The sequence below is a fragment of the Somniosus microcephalus genome, chromosome 2, assembly GCF_052327205.1.
Source record: "Somniosus microcephalus isolate GS21.2 chromosome 2, FLI_Smic_1.0, whole genome shotgun sequence".
NCBI lineage: Eukaryota > Metazoa > Chordata > Chondrichthyes > Squaliformes > Somniosidae > Somniosus > Somniosus microcephalus.
The window spans coordinates 278,002,764-278,028,757 of NC_140988.1; the positions used below are offsets into that span (position 1 = coordinate 278,002,764).

The following is a 25,994-nucleotide window of genomic DNA, read 5'->3' on the forward strand; positions in this document are numbered from 1 at the left end:
ACAGAAGTGACGACAGTGTAAAAGAAAAGGAGGCATGATGGGAGAAATTAGAGTAATCAAAGACATTTCTGAGACCAGGGAATGTGTAAATAGCTAAAGCAAGTTAGTTAAGTTAGAGATATATTTCTCACCTTGTTGCTGCCTCATGGAGATTTGCATTTTTATTTTCCTTTCCTCTGAAACTGTTTTGTGATATATAAGGAGGGGCAACATGCATTCTGTTATAAATCTCATAATTCAAGAAACTACTCGTGAAATAACGCTGGACGGCCAGCTAGTGGCGCCGTCCAAGGAGTATAAATACTCGGGCGTCGGCCCCAGCTTGCCTGGGACATTTTGTAAGACAAGGAACTAGTGAAGTACAACTAGACCTCCATGTTCTGAAACAAGTTGATTAAAGCCTTGCTTTATGCTCAAACCAAGTGCGTAGTGAGTTTTATTACGTCATTCTACAGTGGTTGTACTCATAGAGTCATAGAGTTATATAGCACAGAAAGAGGCCCTTCGGCCCATCGTGTCTGCGCCGTCCATCAATCCCTGTCCAGTCTAATCCCATTTTCCAGCATTTGGTCCATAGCCTTGTATGCAGTGGCATTTCAAGTGCTCATCCAAATGCTTCTTGAATGTTGTGAGGGTTCCTGCCTCTACCACCCTTTCAGGCAGTGAGTTCCAGATTCCAACCACCCTCTGGGTGAAAAAGTTCCTCCTCAAATCCCCTCTAAATCTCCTGCCCCTTACCCTGAATCTATGCCCCCTTGTTATTGACCCCTCTACTAAGGGGAAAAGTTCCTCTTTATCTACCCTATCTATGCCCCTCATCATTTTGTACACCTCAATCAGGTCCCCCCTCAGCCTTCTTTGCTCCAAGGAAAACAACCCCAGCCTGTTTAATCTTTCTTCATAGCTGAGGCGCTCCATCCCAGGTAACATCCTGGTGAATCTTCTCTGCACCCTCTCCAAAGCAATCACATCCTTCCTATAGTGAGGCGACCAGAACTGCACACAGTACTCCAGCTGTGGCCTCACCAGCGTTTTGTACAGCCCCATCATAACCTCCCTGCTCTTATATTCTATGCCTCGGCTAATGAAGGCAAGTATCCCATATGCCTTTTTAACCACCTTATCTACCTGTTCCGCTGCCTTCAGGGATCTATGTACATGTACACCAAGGTCCCTCTGACCCTCTGTACTTCCTAGGGTCCTACCACTCATTGTGTATTCCCTTGCCTTATTTGTCCGTCCAAAATGCATCACCTCGCACTTTTCAGGGTTAAATTCCATTTGCCACTTTTCCGCCCATCTGACCAACCCGTTTATATCGTCCTGTAGCCTGAGGCTTTCCTCCTCGCAATTTACCACCCCACCAATTTTCGTGTCATCCGCGAACTTACTGATCATACCTTTTACATTCTCATCCAAATCATTTATGTAGATCACAAACAGCAAGGGACCCAGCACCGATCCCTGAGGTACCCCACTGGACACAGGCTTCCAGTCACAAAAGCAACCTTCGACCATCACCCTCTGCCTCCTGCCACTCAGCCAGTTTAGGATCCAACGCGCCAAGGCACCCTGAATCCCATGGGCTCTTACCTTCTTGACCAGTCTCCTATGCGGGACTTTGTCAAAAGCTTTGCTGAAGTCTATGTAAACCACATCCACAGCATTTCCCTCATCCACACACCTAGTCACCCCCTCGAAAAATTCAATCAGATTTGTCAGACATGATTTACCCTTGACAAAGCCATGCTGACTATCCCCGATTAATCCTTGCCTCTCCAAGTGGAGACTAATTTTGTCCCTCAGAATTTTTTCCAATAATTTCCCTACCACAGATGTTAGGCTCACTGGCCTGTAATTCCCTGCTACCCTTCTTGTATAATGGTACTACGTTAGCTGTTCTCCAGTCCTCTGGTACATCCCCTGTGGCCAGAGAGGTTCTGAAAATTTGTGTCAGAGCCCCTGCAATCTCCTCCTTTGCCTCATACAATAGCCTGGGATACATCTCGTCCGGGCCTGGGGATTTATCCACTTTTTGGCCTGCTAAAACCGCTAGTACCTCCTCCCTCTCGATGCTAATATGTTCAAGTATGTCACAGTCCCCTTGCCCGATTTCTATGTCTACATCGTCTTTCTCCATAGTGAACACAGATGCAAAAAATTCATTTAAAACCCCGCCTACATCATCTGGCTCTACACACAGATTGCCACTTTGGTCCCTAATGGGCCCTACCCTTTCCCTGGTTATCCTCTTGCCCTTAATATACTTATAAAACATCTTAGGATTTTCCTTTATTTTGCTCGCCAGTGTTATTTCATGGCCCCTCCTCGCCCTCCTAATTTCTTTTTTAAGTATGCCCCTGCACTTTTTATACTCCTCTAGGGCTTCCTCCGTCTTTAGTCTTTTGTAACTGCCAAAAGCCCCCCTTTTTTTCCTAATGGATTTTTGTATATCCCTTGTCATCCAAGGTTCCCTTTGCTTGTTGGTCCCACCCTTGACCTTTACAGGAACATGTTGGCGTTGTACTCTCTCTATTTCCCTTCTGAAAGTCTCCCACTGTTTTGATGTGGATTTTCCTATAAGTAGCTGCTCCCAGTCCACTTTGGCCAGATCCTGCCTTATCATATTAAAATCGGCCTTCCCCCAATTTAGAACCCTTATTTCCGGGCCGTCTTTGTCTTTTTCCATGACCACCTTAAATCTCACCGAATTATGGTCACTGTCGCCAAAATGCTCTCCTACTGACATTTCCACCACTTGCCCGGCTGCATTCCCTAGAATTAGGTCCAGTACCGCCCCCTCTCTTGTAGGACTTTCTACATGTTAGCTCAAAAAGCTCTCCTGGATGCACTTTAAGAATTCTGCACCCTCTAAGCCTTTCACACTCTGACTATCCCAATTAATATTGGGGAAGTTGAAATCCCTCACTGTTATTACCCTATTATTTTCGCACTTCTCTGAGATTTGCCTACATATCTGTTCCTCTATCTCCCCCTGACTGTTTGGGGGCCTATAGTACACTCCCAGCAAAGTGCTTGCCCCCTTTTTGTTTTTAAGTTCTACCCATATGGCTTCATTAGAGGAACCTGCTAATATATCATCCCTCCTTACAGCAGTAATTGACTCCTTAATTAATATTGCAACACCCCCTCCCCTTTTACACCCCCCTCTGTCTTGCCTGAAGATTCTATACCCCGGAATATTGAGCTGCCAGTCCTGACCCTCCCTCAACCATGTCTCCGTGATAGCAACAATATCGTACTCCCATGTGTTCAACAACAACTTCAGTTCATCCACCTTGTTTGCAAGACTCCTTGCATTAAAATAAATGCCTTCCAGCCTTGCCATATTCCCTTTTGCCTTCACATATTTGCTCTGCCTTCCCAGCTGACTTGTTTTTTCCTCCGTATTTGGCTGTAAATCACCCCCTGCTATAGCTCCACTCTGTATCCCATCCCCCTGCCAAGTTAGTTTAAACCCTCCCCAGCAGTGCTAGCAAACCTCCCCGCAAGGATATTGGTCCCCCTCTGGTTCAGGTGTAAACCGTCCGACTTGTACAAGTCCCACCTTTCCCAGAAGCAGACCCAGTGATCCAGGAAACTAAAGCCCTCCCTCCTGCACCATCCCTTTAGCCACGCATTCATCTGTTCTATCTTCCTATTCCTATACTCACTAGCACGTGGCACCGGGAGTAATCCAGAGATTACAACCTTTGAGGTCCTGCTCATTGCACTATCATGTTTATTCCTTAGCTAAGAATGCAAGCCAATCTAGAGTCACCTGAATCCTAAAAAACACGTTACTGGCCGAATATTACTGCACAATCACTCAGCAGAGAACATTCCAAGGCTAGAAAGTTTCATTTCAGCTCCCAGGCTGTTATAAAGTACAGGCCACATTATAGTGAATGGAGCCTCTCCATGAAGCAGTCAGCTCTTCTCCGTAACATATATCATGAAGCAACTGACGAGTTAAGGAGACCCAAATATGTGAATCTCAATGAGGCAATTCATTTGATGATATTTTACAATAGGTGTCAAATATATTTTTCTCAGAGACAGGGAATAACTTGAACAGAAAGCACTCTCCACAGACATTCTCTTCCTTTTAAGGCTTATAATAAATGTAGATTATAGCTGTAGCTTTTAGCTGTGCTACCAGTGAATGCAGTGTAATGATTGGTTACAAGGTCTGGGCCTTACCTGGGTCATTTCCCTGATGGATGTGATGCTGTCCAGTGCTTTAACTAATCGCTCATAGTCTTTTTTCTAATTCAAAGTGAGAAAAAAAACACTTTAGAATAGAGTTTACAATAAAGGCAACATGATGATTAACAGTAGTAAGATGCCCCAAACCTACTTCCAATACACAGAACTACATCACGGTTATAAAACTGAAACAGGCCTTTTGGCCCAACCAGTCCATGTCGACGTTTACCCTCCACATGAGTAAATAGTTTCAATCATATTTACTCACCCTGTTCCCATTATCCTTTTAATCCCATTTACTTCATTTCACCTATCCAATCTAATCTTGAATGTGGATATAGTTTCTGCATCAACCACTAACCCCGAAAGTGAATACCACATACAACTCTTTGTGAAAAGAACTTTCTCCTGTCCTCTGTTCTAAATCTTTTACATTTAATCTTGTGTCTATGCCTCCTCATTTTAGACCCTAACCTATTAGAAACTGTCTGCTTCTATCGACCCTGCCTCATCCCTTAATAATTTTAAAAACTTGTATCATATTGACTCGTAATCTACATTTATCTAACGAAAAAAGCCCCAGTTTTTCAAGTCTTTCTTTGTATTTGTATTTGTATTTCCTCATAGTAGGCAGCATCTTAGTGAATCTGCATTTCACCCTCACTAAAATCTCAACATCCTTCCTATAGTGAAGAGCACAATACCGCACACAGTCTTCTAATTGAAGACTTATTAAGGTTTTATATAGGCTCATCATTACCTCTTGGCTTTTATCTTCTATAACTGTTGTGCTAAAACTCAGAATTCCGTTAATTATTTTTAACGGCATTATACAGCCTGCACACACAGATGGTATATGCTTTCAATACAGACTACGCACAAATGCTAAAAATGACTTTTCTCTGTTGAGTGTGAACAGTTTGAGTAAAATAAGTTACTAGTTTTAGTTTATGCCGCAAATCTACTTAGTTTGATGCTGAGCAAACAGTTTTATTTAATAAAAAGCATGACCAGGCTTATAAAGACCCTAAGGAAGAATAAGAAAAGGCCATTTGGAGTTTTAAGCCTGCTCTTTTTCTCATTTTATGTACATACTATTCTTCCATGAACTCTACCCTACTTATTTAATGTCCTGAGATAGTTTTGTATAAATACCTTGGATCCCCAAAGGTAATCAAGAAAACGTCCAGAATATTAATCCGCTTCACAACTCTGCTCATCAACCCTAGCCCACTGTTCTCCATGAATAACATGCCCCCAGAGGCACAGGAATTCTTGTGTCCCATGGAGCATTTGATCGTATCAGTCCAACAGCCTTCAGTTCCATTCCTCATTAGATATTTATCAAACTCCTGGTTCAAGAACTTAATTGATGCAGCTGTTAATGTTTAGATGTTTCAAAGAGAGAACAAAGGGATAAATGAACCACCTCTGTAACAATAGAGGTGCCATTACACTACTAGGTGTATTCTATAGGTCACCAACCAGTGGGAAGGATATAGAGGAGGAAATTTACAGGAAAACTACAGAGAAGTGCAAGAACTATAGAGTAGTGACACTGGGGGACTTCAACTATCCTAATATAGACTGGGATAGTAATAGTGTAAAGGGCAGAGAGGGGGGAAGAATTTCTGAAGTGTGTTCAGGAGAACTTTCTTGATCAGTATGTTTTTGGCCCAATGAGGAAGGAGGCATTGCTGGATCTGGTTCTGGGGAATGATGTGGGTCAAGTGGAGCAAGTGTCAGTAGGGGAACATTTAGGGAACAGTGATTACAGTATCACAAGGCTAAGATTAGCTATGGAAAAGGACAAGGAGCAATCTAGAGTAAAAGTACTTAATTGGAGGAAGGCTAATTTCATTGGGTTGAGAATTGATCTGGCCCGGATAAATTGGAATCAAAGATTGGCAGGAAAAACTGTAATCGAACAATGGGCTGCCTGTAAAGAGGAGATGGTTTGGGTACAGTCGAGTTACATTCCCACAAGGGGGAAAGGTAGGGCAACCAAAACCAGAGCTCCCTGGATGACAAAAGAGATAGCGAGTAAGATGAAGCAGAAAAAGGGGACATATGACAGATGTCAGCTTGAGAATACAAGTGAGAACCAGGCTGAATATAGAAAGTTCAGAGGGGAAGTGAAAAAGGAAATAAGAGAGGCAAAGAGAGAGTATGAGAATAGATTGGCAGCTAATATAAAAGGGAATCCAAACGTCTTCTCTAAGCATATAAATAATAAACGTGTACGCATGCAGGCAGAGGGCATGGCTGAGGTACTAAATGAGCACTTTGTATCTGTCTTTACCAAGGAAGAAGATGCTGCCAAAGTCATAGTGAAAGAGGAGGTAGTTGAGATAAAAATTGATAAAGAGGCAGTACTAAAACTGCTGGCTGTACTTAAAGTAGATAAATCACCAGGACTAGATGGGATGCATGGGTGGAAATTGCAGAGGTACTGACCATAATCTTCTAATCCTTCTTAGATAGGGAGGTGGTGACAGAGGACTGGAGAATTACAAATGTTACACCCTTGTTCATAAAAGGGTGTAAGGATAAATGGAATTGGCTAAGTGAGAGGAAACAGAGAGTAGTGGTGAACGGTTGTTTTTCGACTGGAGGAAGGTGTTCCCCAAGGGTCAGTACTAGGACCACTGCTTTTCTTGATATATATTAATGACTTGGACTTGGGTGTACAGGGTACAATTTCAAAATTTGCAGATGACACAAAATTTGGAAGTATAGTGAACAGTGAGGAGGATAGTTATAAACGTCAAGAGGATATAGGCTGCTGGAATGGGCAGATGCGTGGCAGATGAAATTTAGTGCAGAAAAGTGCGAAGTGATACATTTTGGTAGGAAGAACGAGGAGAGGCAATATAAACTAAAGGGTACAATTTTAAAGGGGGTGCATGAACAGAGAGACCTGGGGGTGTATGAGCACAAATTGTTGAAGGTGGCAGGCCAGGTTGAGAAAGCGGTTAAAAAAGCATACGGGATCCTGGGCTTCATAAATAGAGGCATAGAGTACAAAAGCAAGGAAGTTATGATGAAACTTTATAAAACACTGGTTCAGCCTCAACTGGAATATTGGGCTCGATTGTGCCAGTGTGGGCGGACTGGGGCGTGTCAGGTGGAAATCGTGTCAGGACACCGACTCTGAAGTGAAGTGTTGAAAAATTGCGATATTCCTCTAATTAGGCAATTGATTTCCAGCGTGTGGGAACCCCTGGGCCAATGAGTCCTTTCATACAGAAAGTTGCCTTCGACGACGTCATCAATGCTGCAGGATTTAAGACCTGCAAGCAGCCTTGCTTCTTCTGGAGACTGGAAACACTTTGGAAATTGTATGAAGGACTTCATTTACCAACTTTGCAGACCAGCAAGCAAAAGTGTGCACCTCGCTTTGATGAGCCCTCCCTTCAAGCATTGGTGCAGGGAGCAAGATCTAATAAGAAGGTGCTCTTCCCTTCCTCAGGGAGAAAAAAGCCACCCCAGCAGAATAAAGCTGTGTGGCTGCAAGTGGCCGAGGAGGTCAACTCCATATGAATGAGCCGCAGAACCTGGCTGCAATGCAGGAAGAGGTTTCATAAGAACATATAAGAACATAAGAAATAGGAGCAGGAGTAGGCCAATCGGCCCCTCGAGCCTGCTCCGCCATTCAATAAGATCATGGCTGATCTGATCCTAACCGCCAATCCACTATCACAGAACCATCTCCTGAATCTAACAGAATTAGACACACGAAATAGGAGCAGGATCAGGCTACACGGCCCCTGGGCCCGCTCCGCTACCCACAGGGCCATGACCGATCCGAACCTAGACTCATGTCCAAATTCCTGCCCGCTCCCCGTAACCCTTAATTCCCTTTACTTCTAGGAAACTGTCTATTTCTGTTTTAAATTTATGTAATGATGTAGCTTCTACAGCTTTTTGGGGCAGCATATTCCATGGACCTACCACCCTCTGAGTGAAGTAGTTCCTCCTCATCTCAGTTTTGAAAGAGCAGCCCCTTATTCTAAGACTATGCCCCCTAGTTCTAGTTTCACCCATCAGCGGGAACACCTTCCCCGCATCCACCCGATCCAACCCCTTCACAATCTTATATGTTTCAATAAGATCGCCTCTCATTCTTCTGAACTCCAATGAGTAGAGTCCCAATCTACTCAACCTCTCCTCATATGTCCATCCCCTCATCCCCGGGATTAACCGAGTGAACCTTCTTTGTACTGACTCGAGAGCAAGTATGTCCTTTCTTAAGTATGGACACCAAAACTGTACGCAGTATTCCAGGTGCGGTCTCACCAATACCTTGTACAACTGAAGCAATACCTCCCTATTTTTATATTCTATCCCCCTAGCAATGAAAGCCAACATTCCATTGGCCTTCTTAATCACTTGCTGCACCTGCATACTAACCTTTTAAGTTTCGTGCACCAGGACCCCCAGATCCCTTTGTACTTCAGTACTTTCCAGTTTCTTGCCATTAAGATAATAACTTGCTCTACGATTTTTCCTGCCAAAGTGCATAACCTCACACTTTCCAGTATTGTATTCCATCTGCCAAATCTCTGCCCACTTACTTAGCCTGTCTATGTCCCCTTGCAGGTTTTTTATGTCCTCCTCACTCACTACTTTCCCTCCCATCTTAGTATCATCTGCAAACTTTGATATGTTACACTCGGTCCCCTCCTCCAAATCGTTAATATAGATTGTAAAGAGTTGGGGACCCAGCACTGACCCCTGCGGAACACCACTAGTTACTGATTGCCAGTCTGAGAATGAACCATTTATCCCAACTCTCTGCCTTCTGTTAGATAGCCAATCCTCTATCCATGCCAGAATATTACCCCCAATCCCGTGATTTTTTATCTTAAGCAATAACCTTTTGTGTGGCACCTTGTCAAATGCCTTTTGGAAGTCTAAATACACTGGCCTAGAAATTCGGTAGGCTTAGCGCCGCATTTGAGGCGCTAGAGGGCCTAGCGCCGGAGTTATGGCCAGTTGAGAAATTCCCTGGGGCCCTAAATCGGCGTTGCACCGGTAGCGCTGCGCCGGCACTGATGACGTCATCGGTGTGCGCAGCGTCCCGGTTGCCGTGGTAACCCGGCCCCAAGCCGAAATTCAGTTGCGCCCGCCTCGCCCGTGGCAGGCGCAACTAAGACTCTGGCAACAGAGTCTTCCCCCAGTGTGCGCCGGCGCATAAAGGTGGAGCGGCGGCCGGCCGCGTTCCCGGCGGCCGCCTGCCCGCACCTCCCTTCCCGGACTCCTGCATTCCCCCCCCGCGGCCCTGATCAGTGTCTGATGCGAGCCCGGCACTTCCCCGAGGTGCCGGGCTCAGATGTCGGGTCAATCCGCCGAACAGTTGTCGGCTGCAGGCAGCTCCTCCTTAACAGGAGGAGGAGGCCTGCAGTTCCCCCGCCTGCCGCACCGCATCGGGTGCCGCAGCGGGGGGTGCCGCAGCGGGGGATTAGCGCCGGGAAACCCAAGTTCACGCCCGTTTTGAGGCGCTAAAGGAGGGTTTTAGCGCCCGCCGCCGTCTGGGCCCGGCGCACCCGAATTTTCGTCGCGCGCTGCCGCATTACTGCTGGCGCAAACTTTCTGGCGCTACAGCCCTGGCAAGAACAAAACCCAATTTCTAGGCCACTATGTCCACTGGTTCCCCTTTATCCACCCTATACGTTACTTCCTCAAAGAACTCCAGCAAATTTGTCAAACATGACTTCCCCTTCATAAAACCATGCTGACTTTGTCCTATTAAATTATGATTATCCAAATGTCCTGTTACTGTCTCCTTAAAAATGGACTCCAAAATTTTACCTACCACAGATGTTAGGCTAACCGGTCTATAGTTTCCAGCCTTCTGTCTACTGCCCTTTTTAAATAAGGGTGTTACATTAGCAGTTTTCCAGTCTGCCGGGACCTTTGCCGAGTCCAGGGAGTTTTGGAAAATTATTACCAATGCATCCACAATCCCTACCGCCACTTCCCTCAAGACCCTAGGATGTAAGCCATCAGGTCCAGGTGATTTATCCGCCTTGAGTCCCATTATTTTACCGAGTACCACTTCCTTAGTGATTTGGATCGTGTTTAGCTCCTCCCCCCCTTTAGCCCCCTGTTTGTCCAGTGTTGGGATATTCTTAGTGTCTTCTACTGTAAAGACTGATGTAAAATATTCATTCAGTGTTTTTGCCATCTCCATATTTCCCACCATTAATTTCCCGGTCTCATCCTCTAAGGGACCAACATTTACTTTAGCCACCCTTTTTCTTTTTATATAACTATAAAAACTCTTACTATCTGTTTTTATATTTTTTGCTAATTTACTTTCATAATCTATCTTCCCTTTCTTAATCAATCTTTTTGTTATTTTTTGCTGTCTTTTAAAGTTTTCCCAATCCTCTATCCTCCCACTAGATTTGGCTACCTTATATGCCCTTGTTTTTAGTCGAATACTATCCTTAATTTCTTTACTTAGCCACGGATGGCTGTCTTTTCTTTTACACCCTTTTCTTCTCAGTGGAATATATTTTTTTTGGAAGTTGTAAAATAACTCCTTAAATGTACACCACTGATCATGTATCGTCTTACCCTTTAATCTATTTTCCCAATCCACTCTACTCAATTCCGCTCTCATACCTTCATAGTCTCCTTTATTCAAGCTTAGCACGCTTGTTTGAGATCCAACCTTCTCACCCTCTAATTGAATATGGAATTCAACCATGTTATGGTCACTCATTCCAAGGGGATCCTTTACTAGGACATTTATAATTAATCCCGTCTCGTTACACAGGACCAGATCTAAGGTTGCTTGCCCCCTGGTCGGTTCAGTTACATACTGCTCAAGAAACCCATCCCTAATACACTCAATGAACTCATCCTCAAGGCAGCCCTGCCCAATTTGATTTGTCCAATTAATATGATAGTTAAAATCCCCCATAATTATAGATGTTCCCTTATTACAAGCCTCAACTATTTCCTGATTGATACTCCGTCCAACAGAGTTGCCACTGTTCGGAGGCCTATAGACTACGCCCACTAGTGTTTTTTTCCCCTTATTATTCCTTACCTCCACCCAAACTGTTTCATTATCCTGATCTTTTGACCCAATATCATTTCTCTGTATTACAGTGATTCCTTCCTTTATTAACATAGCCACCCCACCTCCCCTTCCTTCCTGCCTGTCCTTCCTGATCGTTAAATAACCTGGTATGTTTAATTCCCAGGCATTGTCACCCTGCAGCCATGTTTCTGTAATGGCCACAAGATCATACCCATATGTAGTTATTTGTGCCATTAACTCGTCTATTTTGTTACGAATGCTACGTGCATTCAGGTAGAGAACTTTCAAATATGTTTTGTGACACTTCGTTCCTGCTTTTGCCCTTTTTATTATTTTACCTTTTACTCCATACCTTCTGCCCCTTCCTGACACGCTCTGGTTTATAATTTCCCCACTGCTACCTAAGTCTATGACCTTCTCTGTTGTCATTTTTATTGTTTGCTCTCTAGGAACCTCCCCCCCACTAGTTAGTTTAAAGCCCTCTCTACAGCCCTAGTTATATGATCCGCCAGGACTCTAGCCCCAGCACTGGCCAAGTGAAGCCCGTGACCTTCTCCGCATAGGAAATGTGCGTATGACTTTCCCATCACCCTCAATCTCATCCCCATCTTCTCTCCTCACCAGCACTCTCCTTTGCCAACCTCTTCCTCCACATCCCACTTGACACTTACACCCCTGCACCCTTACCCATTGCCTCTCCCTCTATGGTCACATTCACTTAACGACGCGACCATGTAGCCCTCACACTCCCTATCACTGTGATGCAACAACAACAACAACTTACAACACACAGGGAGGTCCCTTTGTCTCCTTCTAAGCATCAATGCTATGCATTCTCTACACTCACTCCTTCATTCTCACTCAAACTCCACTTGTGTCCCTCATTGCAGGAAAAGAGAGCCCACAATAAGAGCCAGGACAGGAGGAGGGCCACCCTCAGTAGTCCAGCTCACCGCCTGGGAGGAGGCGGCCCTGGAAATCGCCGGGATCAAGGAGGGGAACGGACAGATGGGCGCATCATAGCAAGCTGGTGACAGAATAGTTTGGCATCTCTCTCATTGACATTGCATGAGTTACTGATAATGAATCTGATGCTCATATTGACTTATGATCATCTGCACTATTCAATGTTCATGTAACCTTGACCTCATATCTCTAACTCTTTCCTTTACTCCCCTATAGGAGCATCGAAAACCCCCGTCCCCACTGTCCAGGAGGAGCAGCCTGAGCCTCAAGGCTCCTCAGAGGAAGCTGCAACATCTGAGAACGTGGCATCAGCAGAATTCAGTGCACCCAGCACCAGCGCAGACATTCACACCTCGGTGGGACCTTTGCGAGATAGAGTAGTATTGGCACCTGGTGTATCACAGCTCACAAGTGAGCAGCAGCAGATGGTGGAGACAGGGACAGCAGTGGAGAGTCCTCGTCGGAGGGCGCAGGACTCTGCCAGCTCGGCTCAGCTGCATGTCGATCCTATGCCTCCGGTTCCAGAAGCAGTGCTGGAACTCCAGGAACAGGTGCAAGAGTCTCTGTCAGGTTTTGTCTCCAGGGTCGCTGCGAGTGTGGAGCGAATGGAGGAGTCCATCGCGAACATGAGCAGAGCCTTTGTGGAAGCACTGGCGCATGAATGCACCACCAAGGAAAAGACGGCAACCTCTGTGGAAAGGATGAGGATAGGATGGCTATGGCCATGGAGGAGCTAAGTTACCAGAGTGTTGAAAACATGGTCATTGTTCAGAATAGGCTGGCATCTCTTGAGGAGTGATGGTCAGCTATTGAGCATAGAATCCAGACCTTCATGGAAGTCCTCTGGAGTACGACTTCCAGTGCAGAAACGGGTCCTCATGGCCCCCCTGAAGTGCAGCAAGGTGCTGTCAAGCCACTTGCTAGCTCTGAAGTGGGGCTGACCCATGAGAGGGATGTTGGTGGCAGAAAACAAGGAAGTGGGGGCTCCTCTCCAAGCGCTCACATGACCATGCCCCTGCAAAGCCCTCGGTCAGAGCCCCACCAGAGTCCTCACCCAACTGAGATGGGCGTCTCATCCCCTGCACAGCCGCAGGAGCAGCAGACTGTTGCCGAGCCCTCACAGGTTCGCAACCCCAGAGGACGGCCGCCAAAGGTGTCGAGACAGGAGCAGCAAGAAAGTGAGCAAGGGGCCTTTGCATCTTATTCATGTATCTTTTATATTTTTCCTTTTCAAATAACTATTTAACACTGTTTTAAATTGTTCTAGTGTCTTCTCGATAGCTCAACAGCCCATTATAGCCCAATGATAGACTAAGTGAATGCACAAAACTGTGGCAGATGGATTTCAACAGCAGGTTAAATATGAGGTCATCCATTTTATACCAAAAAGGATAGTTACAAATATTAATTAAATGGTTAAAAGCTAGGAACAGCGAAGGTCCAAAGAGATTTAGGAGTCCATGTACACAGATCACTAAAATGTCAGTCAGGTACAAAAAATTATTAAAAAGACTAATGGAATGTTAGCCTTTATATCAAGAGGGCTAGAATATAAAGGGGAGAAAATTTTGCTACAGCCCTGGTTAGATCACATCTGGAATACTGTGTACAGTTCTGGGCAATGCACCTTAGAAAGGATATATTGGCCTTGGAAGGAGTGCAACGCAGATTCATCAGAATGTTACCACGTCTCCAAGGGTTAGATTATGAGGAGAGATTACATAAACTAGTCTTGTATTCACTGGAATATAGAAGGCTAAGGGGAGCTTTAATTGAGGTTTTTTGGATTTTGAAAGGAATTAATAGGGTAGATAGGGAGAAACTTTTTTCTGCTGGTGGCGAGTCTAGGACAAGGAGACATAACCTTAAAATCAGAGCCAGGCCATTCAGGAGAGAAGTTAGGAACACTTCTTCACGCAAAGAAGTATGGAACTCTCTCCCATAAAAAGCATACATGCTAGCTCAATTAATAACTTTAATTTGAGATCGATAGATATTTCCTAGACAAGGGTATAAAAGGATATGAAGCCAAAGCAGGTGGATGGAATTAAGATGCAAATCAACGATGATCTCATTGAATGGGGGAACAGGTTCGAGGGGCTGAATGGCCAACTCCTCTTCCTATGTTCCTAGCCACTTGTCGTAAAGCCTTCCATGTTCTTATAACCCTCAGTGTGAAAATATTTTGTCCACCTTCTCCCTGGATTCTTTGAGTGATAATTCGGAGTCTGTGCCTCCTTGTTACCAATTCTCAAGGCAGTGGAAACAACCTTTCTCTATATACCCTCTCAAAACTTTTCATAATTTTGAACATCTTTCTAAGATCTCCCCTTAACCTCTGTTCCAGTGGAAAAATGTCTCAATTTGAGCCTTTCTTCATAAGTATAACCTCTCATTCCTGGAATCATCCTAGTCAATACTGGTTGTATCTGTGCCTCTAACACCCTTCGTAAAAATGGGTGCACAGAACTGCATGGAATATGCCAGCTGTGTCTTTACTAATGTCTTTTCAAATTAAACATGATTTCCTTGCATCTGAAGGAGTGTTGAATTTTTCAACAAAAATCAATTCATTTTTAAAATATTCTGGGCAGGTAATAGCTCGGGGGAGTGGGACTAGCTCGACAGGACGAATGGCCTCCTTCTGTGCTGTAACCATTCTATGAATCTATATTATATCAATTTGTCATACCTACATTTCTATTCGACAGGCATCAGATTCATTCATTTTACGCTGAGGTATTTCAGATAAAAACTAGTCAATAGATAAAAGATAGGCCGCACAGACCTCGATTAGAAACAGCATGGTCATAGAAACAAACCTTATTCTCCCAAATTACTTGTGATGCACTTAATTAAACAAGATACATTAAGAAAGTGATAAGGCCTAGCCAGTATAATAAATTAGCCAAGTTTTGAATGAGGTAACTAAAGTTTATAAGCACTAGCATCTCCGAATTGCTATCGGCAAGGAGAAAAATAAAGCCTAAAAGTCAAATTATAGAATGCTTTGGATGGAATGGTCTAAAAGTTGAAACATGAGTATAAATGTTTAGCTTGGTCTGGACATGCAGCATTGCACACCAGGAGGAATACTGGACGTGAAGGATAGTGTAACCCTAACACTAACTCTAATGCAGGGAGCCTGATTTTCTGTCTAATTAAATTAATGATGGACAATCGGGAGGACTATATAATGAGCATACTATCCTCTATGCCCAATATCTTTATGTGCACTCTCAGCGTGCAATGCTTTGTGCTAGGAACTCAAAAGTAGAAAATGAGCCATACGATTTTTGTGACTTTTTAACTCAGTACACCAAGTAATAGTTCAGATAGCAATTTTATACTAGACAGTCATTAACTAGATGGTTAATTAACAGGAAAATATAGTACCCTTGGGTTAAATGCCAGGCTCCGATGATCAAGGGGATCCACCACAGATGGATATGGCTCAAAAATGACCACTTTTCTGGGAGATTCCAGAGCGGATCGGCACATGGACACTAACAAATCCACCACCTGCAATAACAGAAGAGAATCAATTGGAAGTGTGGTCACCGAGACAGTGGGTCAAGAGTACAGGTACTAATAAAGGGGAATGCTCCTCTGGAGGGGTGCCGTATCCGCCAGCAGTGTACATCCAGATTTCTGATTTTGCCGCCAGTGGACGAGGCTCCCAAACTGGAGCGCCAGGTCCAAAAATGGCCTCCAATAGTCTATAATCACAAATATCCGTTAGTCAATCAACATAGAGAATTATCTGCTTAGTGTCAGTTTGGCTCAGCTGATAGCACTTCTGCTTCTGCATCAGATAATTGTGGCTTCAAGCCCCACTTCAAGACTTGAGCACCTAATTTAAGCTGACACTTCAGTGCACTACTGAGGGAGTGCTGGATTGACGGAGAAAAGAGATATATTGCTATCCTGGCCAACATCCTTCTCTCAATCAATGCAAGCAAAACATCTTCCGATTAGGCACTCTGCAGCCTTCCGGTCTCAATATCGAGTTCAACAATTTCAGATCATAACCTCGGCCCCTATTTCATTTTTACTTATATTTTTCCACTCCTTTCCTCCCCCCCCCTTTCCTTTTGTTTCTCTCTCACACCTGGCAGCTATCTTTTGCCCTGCCAGTACACTTTACACCTAATCCCAGCCTATTACCATCTCGTCTAGCTTCTAATCTCTTTTACTTCTTTTGGTTCTTTTATTCTTTTGTCCGATCGCAGCCCTGCCTTCGATCTAGTTCCTTTTCTCTCCAGTTTTGAAGAAGGGTCAAACCCGAAACGTCAACTCAAATTTCTCTCCACGGATGTTGCCTGACCTGCTGAGTTTTTCCAGCATTTTCTGTTGTTATTACGGATTAAGTGGCATTCATCTCAGTGCTGTATGTGTAAATTGGTTGCTGTTTTTGCCCACACAACAGTCAGCTACAATTTACTGTAGAGCACACTCAGTGATCCTGTGTTCCCAGTATGGAGCCTCAATAGACAGTAGTGCAGGTCAGAGATAGAGCTACAACATTGTAGTATCGATTCTCAGATCTGTGCTCCTATTGAGTAAACCAAGGTTCTTTACTGGTAGGACAGGGTCACTGAATAAACCTTTATATGAGATGCTGAATCTTCTTTTATGTTAGGGACATTTCTGAGAGACTTGATATGGCTATATAGGTGCAACTTAATTTGTAACATGTGTAATGCATTGCTGTTCTAATTTTTAAAATGCTTTTTGTAAATGTTGTGCTCATCATGGATGTTAGTGCTGCGTAATGAAACACTATCCATTTCAGGTACTTCATCAACATCATGCACTCTTTGGTCAGGTATAGTGAGGTAGAATTTCCATGGAGGTTCTCCCATTCTTCTCTTGTAACTTTGGCAGAAGGTCTTCTGCCAAAGTTCCAATGGGAGAGCAGGAGAACTTTAATGGAAATTCTACCCCTCTACCCTTGTATGTTTAGATGTGAAGTAAAGTTCTATTCTGCTCAACAGTGGGTCTCAGTCCCTCCCTCAGAAGAGCCTGCGCGATTGTGCCAGTGTGACTATTTCCCTTTCTTATACCAGCCATCTTGTGGTCTCTCTGAGTGATATTTCTTATTTCATATATTCTTATATTGGTCATTTAATGCGAAGTAGTGCTGAATTAGGGACAATTTTTTGGCACATACCCACTAAAAACTTTATGGAGCATAACCAAAGTCTAGGATCCACCTTGTTAATATTGTGAACCTTCTGTGCTTTGAAATCCTTCCTGTATTACATTCATTATTCTAGCTAGAAATAGCCCTGTAGAACTGGAAACATGAGGTAGATAGCTGGTAGATCCTATTCAGGAAATAGTGGTTCATAAATGATTTTCTGTCTGTCTTAAGAAGAAAGCAGGGTTCACTGCGAAGGTTGTGGGGTGGGATGGGGTGGGGGGCCTTTGATTCCAGTATTCATTACCTACTTAATGGGAGGAATCAGCTGATAAGCCCTGATTTTAACCTGCCTGATGAGAATGGATCGGATTCAGGTTGGATGCCTGATTTACACCCGACCTTATTTTATGCTCCCTTTGAAGCGCAGGTTTACTTGATCACCAGTCATATGTACTTTATAAAAACTCACTCTGCTTAAATAAAAGTGCTTTTTAAAATTTATTTTTTCATCTCCAATTTTAGACCTCAGCCCGTCTGTTGAAAGTACTGACCAATGCTGGGGTACAGTTCCACAGGTTTCGTTACCCAGCACTAACATCCTTGATGAGCATAAAATTTACAAAGAAATCTTTTAAATTAGGACAGCAATGTATTACACATGTTACAAATTAAGTTGCACCTCTATAGCCATATCAAATATCTCACCCAAGTAGTTATTGTTTGGACCTGATCATAGGCAGCGAGTGTTGGTTGGCTATTTAGCCAAGAAGTGCAGCACAGCTAAGCTCAATTTTGGTCCATTGACACACAATTTCCAGACAATAATGTTAAGGAGCAGGAACCCTAATTGATCCCCAGGGGTGCGGAGGGTCAATTGTAGTTCCTCAACCATTGTCCTTGTTAAGACCAGCTAACAGCATCGAACCTGAGACTTTTATAGCCTGTACATCTCAGTCCCATACTAGGCAGTGCGCTTACTAACTGAACCATTAAAAGAACCTATTAATGTGCTTTTGTGTGAATGGTTTCATTTCACTAGAATAATAGACACCATTAGGAGACAAAAAAATACTGAATTTTAAATTTAAAACAAAACACACTTAATACCTCAAGAGGCATGTACGGCCTAGAAATTCAGTATCGCCGTGTTTGGGGCGCTACAGCCGGGCGTTCGCTAAATTTAGTGCCGGGCGCAACTTAGCGCCACCTTCGCCGAAATTGAGTTGCATCACCCCAAGAGGTTGCTGCTGCGCTAAAGCAGGCGGTGCACGACTATCACAAGGCGCTAAGCCGGCGAACCAAGGCGCTACCAGCGAGGGAGGGCGCAGCGCAGATGTGGCGAGTTATAGATTGCAGGCAGACATGCTGGCGCCGGTCAGCTCTTAAAGGGGGAGGGTCAATTTGTTTTACTGCCACGCCCTGCACACTGCAGCCCTGAATTTAGGCTTAGGCCTAGACAGACCTTCAACAACTCAACGCCCACGACCATGGAGAAGGCCAGGGAGCGAGCGCTGCGCTTTAGTGAGGATGCCCTAAAGGTTCTGATTGGCGCAGTGGAGCGCCGGCGACCTATCCTATTCCCTGACAGTGGCAGGAGGCCGCTGCCCAGTGAATACAGGAAAGCTTGGAGGGAGGTGGCAAACAGAGTGACCTCCAGCAGCATGGTCCCCAGGACACCCACGCAATGTAGAAAGAAGTTCAACGACCTCATTCGGGTTGTCAGGGTGAGTACCCTTTCCAGTGTCCTCTTCATCTCTGCATGTGCACCTCACTTTATGGCCAAAGGGTCCTGAAAGCCCCAATACCCAGCCCTCATCCAACACCTCTGGGACTCTCATGAAAATCACATGCACATTCACCACTTTACACACTGTCAGGGCTATTCCACCATGGGAGGCAGTGCAGGCAAGATCAGGGCTTGACACTGTCAGGGCTATTCCACCATGGGAGGCAATGCAGGCAAGATCAGGGCTTGACACTGTCAGGGCTATTCCACCATGGGAGGCAGTGCAGGCAAGATCAGGGCTTGACACTGTCAGGGCTATTCCACCATGGGAGGCAGTACAGGCAAGATCAGGGCTTGACACTGTACTCAGAGCCCATCCTTTCTCTTGCAGGGCAAGCTGGCCCGCAATCGCAGGCAGCAGCTACGGACCGGGGGAGGCCGTCCTGAACTTAAAGACCTCAGTGACCTGGAGCAGCGAGTGGAGCGGATTATGGGAGGCCGGCTGATTGGCCCCGTTGCCACTGGAGATGCTGACCCCGTTCTGGACAGCAATGGTAAGGTTATCACCTTTTTGACCTCTCTCTTTCCACCTGTGCCTCACAGCAGCATCCTTTGCCACTTTTGAACCAATGCAGTGCATTGCAGCACTCATGCCTCCCTCGCTGCTGCCCTGTCCTCACTCTAAAGCAACTCTTGTGCCTCCCTGCTTTCAGATGCTGAATCGCCAGGTGAGGAGGCGGGCCCTCAAGCTGGCACTGTGAGTGAATCGGAAGGCGAGGAGGAGGAAGAGGAAGCAGGCCCATCAGTGCCACCCTCAGCCGAGGCAGCCCATGGCCATGATGGGGACACGTCTTCCCTGGAGGGGAGCAGGGGGAAGGGTCTGATGACGGTGAAGCTCCGGGGCCCAGCGGGCTGCAGCAACGCGGGAGGGGTAGGGAAGCTCGGCGGCCTTCTTCCCGGAGGGTGAGTTCGGCCTCCAGTCCTACTACAGTGAGCGCAAAGGAGGTGCGGCTCCTTGGTGGGGGCGCCCAGGCTGAGCGCAGGCACATTGAGCTCATGGCTGCAGTGGCAAGGATGCCTGACTGCATAGAGTCACTGGCAAGGGGTGTGCAGGAATTCGGGGCATCACAGGCCAGGAGTCAGCAGGACGTTGCTGCATCACATGCGGCTTCCAGCCAAGTGCTTAGTCGTGCCATGCATTCACTGGCTGGTCTGATGCAGACACAGATCAGGGCCACAGGGGCACTAACTGCTGCCACCCTCGCTGGATCGGCCAGGAATCTCCGGGGCCCTCGCTGCGCCACAGCAGCCCAGCAGTCTGTGCTTCAGCAGATTGCTGCGCATGCTTCAGTGCTGGCCCGTGCGAGTGCCAGTGTCTCGGCCAACCAGGGAGTGCCTGTGCTCTGTCAGGTTGGCAGCATTCCTGTCAATCCTCCACTGCAGCTGGCTCCACCCATAGGACAGACTGCTGCCGCCCAAGAAAAGTTGGAGCAGTCAGCAGCCGGGCCTTCCAGGCCCAGAGCTGGTCCAGGCCGTCCCCCAAGGGCATCTGCCGACTCACTATCTGACCCTCAGCAGCCTTCCCCCAGCCTTGCTGCATCCACTGGGGTCCCATTGAGGAGGAGCTGCAGGGTGGGAAGGGGCCAATCGCGCAAGCGAGGCGGATCACCCTCGCAGGCCAAAAAGTAGGTGGTGTTGCAAAATGTTGAGTTTTTTATGAAGGCCGAGGATGTTGTGTTAGTTTTTTATGAAGGCCGAGAATGTTGTGTTACTTTTTTATGAAGGCCGAGGATGTTGTGTTAGTTTTTTATGAAGGCCGAGAATGTTGTGTTACTTTTTTACGAAGGCCGAGGATGTTGTGTTAGTTTTTTATGAAGGCGGAGAATGTTGTGTTTGTTTTTTATGAAGCCGAGGATCATGGTCATTTTTGTTTCACTGTTTTGTTCATTTTCTCCAGGTTGTGAGAGCCAGTTATGTGTCTGACTGTTTTTTGGGGGGTTTCTCTGTATTTGTTTGTCATGCGGGAAGGGCACAGAGTTGTTAAATAAAGAATTGTCTTTATTCAGATTGTCCATGTTTGCACTTTGAACTATTTGTTGCCTTGACCGCCTCAGGAGCAGCTCCATTCATGTTCTTTCAATGACACAAGCCATTCCCTGAGAGGGGGCCTAGAACCGACTTGCAATAAGCCGCTGACGGACGGCCCTTGCACTTTGTGCCTCCCTCCCGTCTTGGTGCTCCTCCTCCTCTGGTGGTCCTCCAACAATGTCTGCTGGCAGTGGCTGAGTCCTGAGGTTTTGCGCCGCCGCTAGTTCTTGACTCAAGTTCGCGAGATGCGCAGATCGCGCCACGCCCGGGCGCTAGCCGCTTCACGCCCCACTTCTCGCCCTCTTAAGGCGCTAGCGACTGGCGCTAACAACTGAATTTCTAGGCCGTAATATTTAAAAAGATTTTCATTCCTTCTGTCTTGGTTGTATTTAACCTGGATTCCAGGTGTAAAAGCAATGCCCAAATGCCCTGCGCCACCCAGTCCCCTCATTACAACATGTTCATTGGAACTGTCAGTTGCTTTAAACAGTGAAGTCAGTGAAAGGGATTTGTCTAATTAACATTTCTGTACCTGGGCCCCTGTTGCTATTTCATCTGCAGCTTCATTCATTACTCCCAAAGTCTGGAAAGCAAATACACACAGCTCCCGCTCACATACTGTGGGCTGTAATAAAGAAAACAGAGCACAATTGATATATAAACAAGATTTGGATACATCGTGAAGGATATAAATACGTTAGCTAAATAAATGTTTCGGAATGCTGACCCATCACTTTACTGGATCAAATAAAATCTGTTTTCCTCAGGTCCTCATATAAATATAAAAGTGGATTTTATTTAAATCTTCTGAAGACGGTTCTTAATGCTATGAAATCCCATTGGACACTCTTCATAAGGATGTAAAGCCTTGTGTAGTCCAGTCCTCCAATAAGCTGGTGAGGTATGATTTCAAAATGTTATTTCCTGATCATAGCCTCTTCATTGGAACAGACATTGAATGAAGTCCATGCACTACACAAGGAACAGAGTGGAAAATTTCATTGGACACTGCTCTACTGCCTTCTAATGGTCACTTAAAGAATGGCATTGGTCAAGGCCTTTTCGGATCTCCTGACCAGAGTAAGAGGAAGGAGCTGAAAAAGTTCAAAAATAATTTTAATGTTGGGAAAAATAAATCTGAATCATTGGACTTGAAGTAATTTTTCAGAATAAGTTAACAAACAAAAAAAGGTGTACAAGAAAGGCAGATCAAACGTACAGTACTGATGAAAGTTCATCGATCTGAAACGTTAATTCTGTTGCTCTCTCTACAGATGGTGTCTGACCTTCTGAGTATTTCCAGCAGTTTCTGTTTTTATTTTATTACAGTACTATAGATGGTTATGTTACAGGAGTATTAATCCAGAGATTGAGTTCAAATCTCTTGAGTATTGTGTGCAGTTTTGGTCGCCTTATCTGAGGAAGGATGTTCTTGCCATGGAGGGAGTGCAGCGAAGATTCACCAGACCGATACCTGGGGTGGCAGGAATGATGTATGAAGAGAGATTGGGTCGATTAGGCTTATATTCGCTGGAGTTTAGAAGAATGAGAGGGGATCTCATTGAAACTTAGAAAATTCTAACAGGAATAGACAGACTAGATGCAGGAAGGATGTTCCTGGTGGCGGGGGAGTCCAGAACCAGGGGTCACAGTCTAAGGATAAGGGGTAAGCCATTTAGGACTGAGATGAGGAGGAATTTCTTCACCCAGAGAGTGGTGAACCTGTGGAATTCTCTACCACAGAAGGCAGTTGAGGCCAATTCATTAAATATATTCAAGAAGGAGTTGGATATATTTCTTAAGGCTAAAGGGATCAAGGGATATGGGGAGAAAGCAGGGACAGGGTAGTGAATTTGGATGATCTGCCATGATCTCATTAAATGGCGGAGCAGGCTCGAGGGGCCGAATGGCCTACTCCTGCTCCTATCTTCTATGTTTCTATGTTAAATCCCACCATGGCAGTTTGAGAATTTGATTTCAGCTTTAAAAAAAAGCTGAAAATAATTTTTTTTTAAAAGTTGGAATCAGTAAAAATGACTATTAAGCTATTGGATTACTGTTAAAATCCAACTGGTTCACTAATGTCCTTTAGGGAAGGAAACCTGCAGTCCTTACCCCATCTGGCTTATATGTGACTCCAGTCCCACGCCAACATGGTTGACTCTTAATTGCCCTCTGAAGTGGCCTAGCAAGCCATTATTTGTATCAAACTACTGCAATTAAAAAAATTTTTTTATTGGGATGTGGGCCAACATTTATTGCCCATCCCTAATTGCCTTGAGAAGGTGGTGGTGAGCCACCTTCTTGAACCGCTGCAGTCCATGTGGTGAAGGTACTTCCACAGTGCTGTTAGTGAGGGAGTTCCAGGATTTTGACCCAGCGATGATGAAGGAGCGGTGATACATTTCCAAGTCAGGATGGTGTGTGACTTGGAGGGGATCTTAGAGGTGATGGTGTTCCCATGCGCCTGCTGCCCTTGTTGTTCTAGGTGGGAGAGGTCGCGGATTTGGGAGGTGGTGCTGAAGAAGCCTTGGTGAGTTGCTGCAGTGCATCTTGTAGATGGTACACACTGTAGCCACGGTCCGCCGGTGGGTGGAGGGAGTGAATGTTTAAGGTGGTGGATGCAGTGCCAATCGAGCGGCCTGCTTTGTCCTGGATGGTGTCAGCTCTTTTGTCCATGTTTGGACCAAGGCTTTAATGAGGTCTGGAGCCGAGTGGGTCCTGGTGGAACCCAAACTGAACATCGGTGAGCAGGTTATCGGTGAGTAAATGCTGCTTGATAGCACTGTCGACCACACCTTCACTGCAAAGGTTCAAGAAGAAACTCCACAACCACCACCTTCCCAAAGCCACTAGGGATTGCTAATGATGCCAACATCCCAAGAATGAATAAAAAACAAAAGTGAAAAGTCCCTGCACCGAACTACAAGAGCAGTCAGGGAATCTGTGACCTTGCGTATCCAGCAGTTGACAGCATTAGCTAATTAGCAGCAATGATTCAACAATATGCATATTAGAGACATAATTAGTGGCATATTTATTCACTGTTACGTGGCATTTTTGCATTACTGTGCATTACACAATACTACAATACAGTGATGAAATCACACTAACTTAAATGAGAATGTATCATGCTAGCTAATATTGTAAACTATTCCCTCTCCTGAGGTACTGTCCCCTTCCCTTTCAAATCTACCATCATCACCTGTCTCGCAAAAATGCCACCCTTCACCCCTCTGTCCTTGCAAACTATTGCCCCATCTCCAACCTGCCTATCCTCTCCCAAATTTATTTTATTCATTCCTGGGATGTGGACGTCGCTGGCAAGGCCAACATTTATTGCCCATCCCTAACTGCCCTTGAGAAGGTGGTGGTGAGCCGCCTTCTTGAACCGCTGCAGTCCTTGTAGTGAAGGTACTCCCATAATGCGGTTAGGGAGGGAGTTCCAGGATTTTGAACCAGCGATGATGAAGGAATGACGATATATTTCCAAGCCAGGCTGGTGTGTAACTTGAAGGGGAATTTGGAGGTGAGGGTGTTCCTTGCGCCTGCTGCCCTTGTCCTTCTAGATGGTAGAGGTCGCGGGTTTGGGAGATGCTGACAAAGAAGCCTTGGCGAGTTGCTGCAGTGCATCTTGTAGATGTTACACACTGCAGCCACGGTACGCCGGTGGTGGAGGGAGTGAATGTTTAATGTGGTGGATGGGGTGCAAATCAAGCAGGCTTCTTTGTCCTGGATGGTGTCGAGCTTCTTGAGTGTTGTTGGAGCTGCACTCATCCTGCAGCGATGTCCTGGGGATGAGATGATTGGCCTCCAATAAACACAACCATCCTCCTTTGAGCTAGGTATGACTCCAACCAGTGGAGTTTTTTCCCCCCTGATTCCCATTGACTTCATTTTTACTAGGGCTCCATCACACTTCTGACTTGTGCCCTGTAGATGGTGAAAAGGCTTTGGGGAGTCAGAAGGTGAGACACTCGCCACAGAATACCTAGCCTCTGACCTGCTCTTGTAGCCACGATATTTACGTGGCTGGTCCAGTTAAGTTTTCTATCAATGGTGACTCCCAGGATGTTGATGGTGGGGGATTCAGCGATGGTAATGCTGTTGAATGTCAAGGGGTGGTGGTTAGACTCTCACTTGTTGGAGATAGTCAGTGCCTGGCACTTGTGTGGCGTGAATGTTACCTGCCACTTATCAGCCCAAGCCTGAATGTTATCCAGGTCTTGCTGCATGAGGGCATGGACTGCTTCATTATGAGAAGTTGCGAATGGAACTGAACACTATGAAGTCATCAGTGAACATCCCCACTTCTGACCTTATGATGGAGGGAAGGTCATTGATGAAGCAGATGAAGATGGTTGGGCCTAGGACACTGCCCTGAGGAACTCCTGCAGCAATGTCCTGGGGATGAGATGACTAACATCCAACAACCACAACCATCTGACTTTGTGCTAGGTATGACTTCAGCCAGTTGAGAGTTTACCCCTGATTCCCAGTTACTTCAATTTTACTAGAGCTCCTTGAGGACACGCTCGGTCAAATGCAGCCTTGATGTCAAGGGCAATCACTCTCACCTCACCTCTGGAATTCAGCTCTTTCATCCATGTTTGGACCAAGGCTGTAATGAGGTCTGGAGCCGAGTGGTCCTGGCAGAACCCAACCTGAACCTCGGTGAGCAGGTTATTGGTGAGTAAGTGGTGCTTGATAGCAATGTCACAACACCTTCCATCACTTTGCTGATGATTGAGAGTAGACTGATGAAGCAGTAATTGGCCAGATTGGATTTGTCCTGCTTTTTG

General features: G+C 45.5%; 1 protein-coding gene across 2 annotated transcripts in view; it reads right to left on the reverse strand.

Annotated features, from left to right (window-relative positions):
* parp8 (poly (ADP-ribose) polymerase family, member 8) overlaps positions 1-25,994 on the reverse strand; it is a 627,363-nt gene that overhangs the window by 59,122 nt on the left and 542,247 nt on the right. For both annotated transcript variants that reach the window (XM_085972589.1, XM_085972580.1), the window contains 3 exons: positions 21,725-21,817; positions 15,629-15,754; positions 4,204-4,269 (listed from right to left, as the gene is read on the reverse strand). In XM_085972589.1, the coding sequence (XP_085828715.1) occupies positions 4,204-4,269; positions 15,629-15,754; positions 21,725-21,817 (285 nt within the window). The remainder of the gene's footprint in view (positions 1-4,203; positions 4,270-15,628; positions 15,755-21,724; positions 21,818-25,994) is intronic.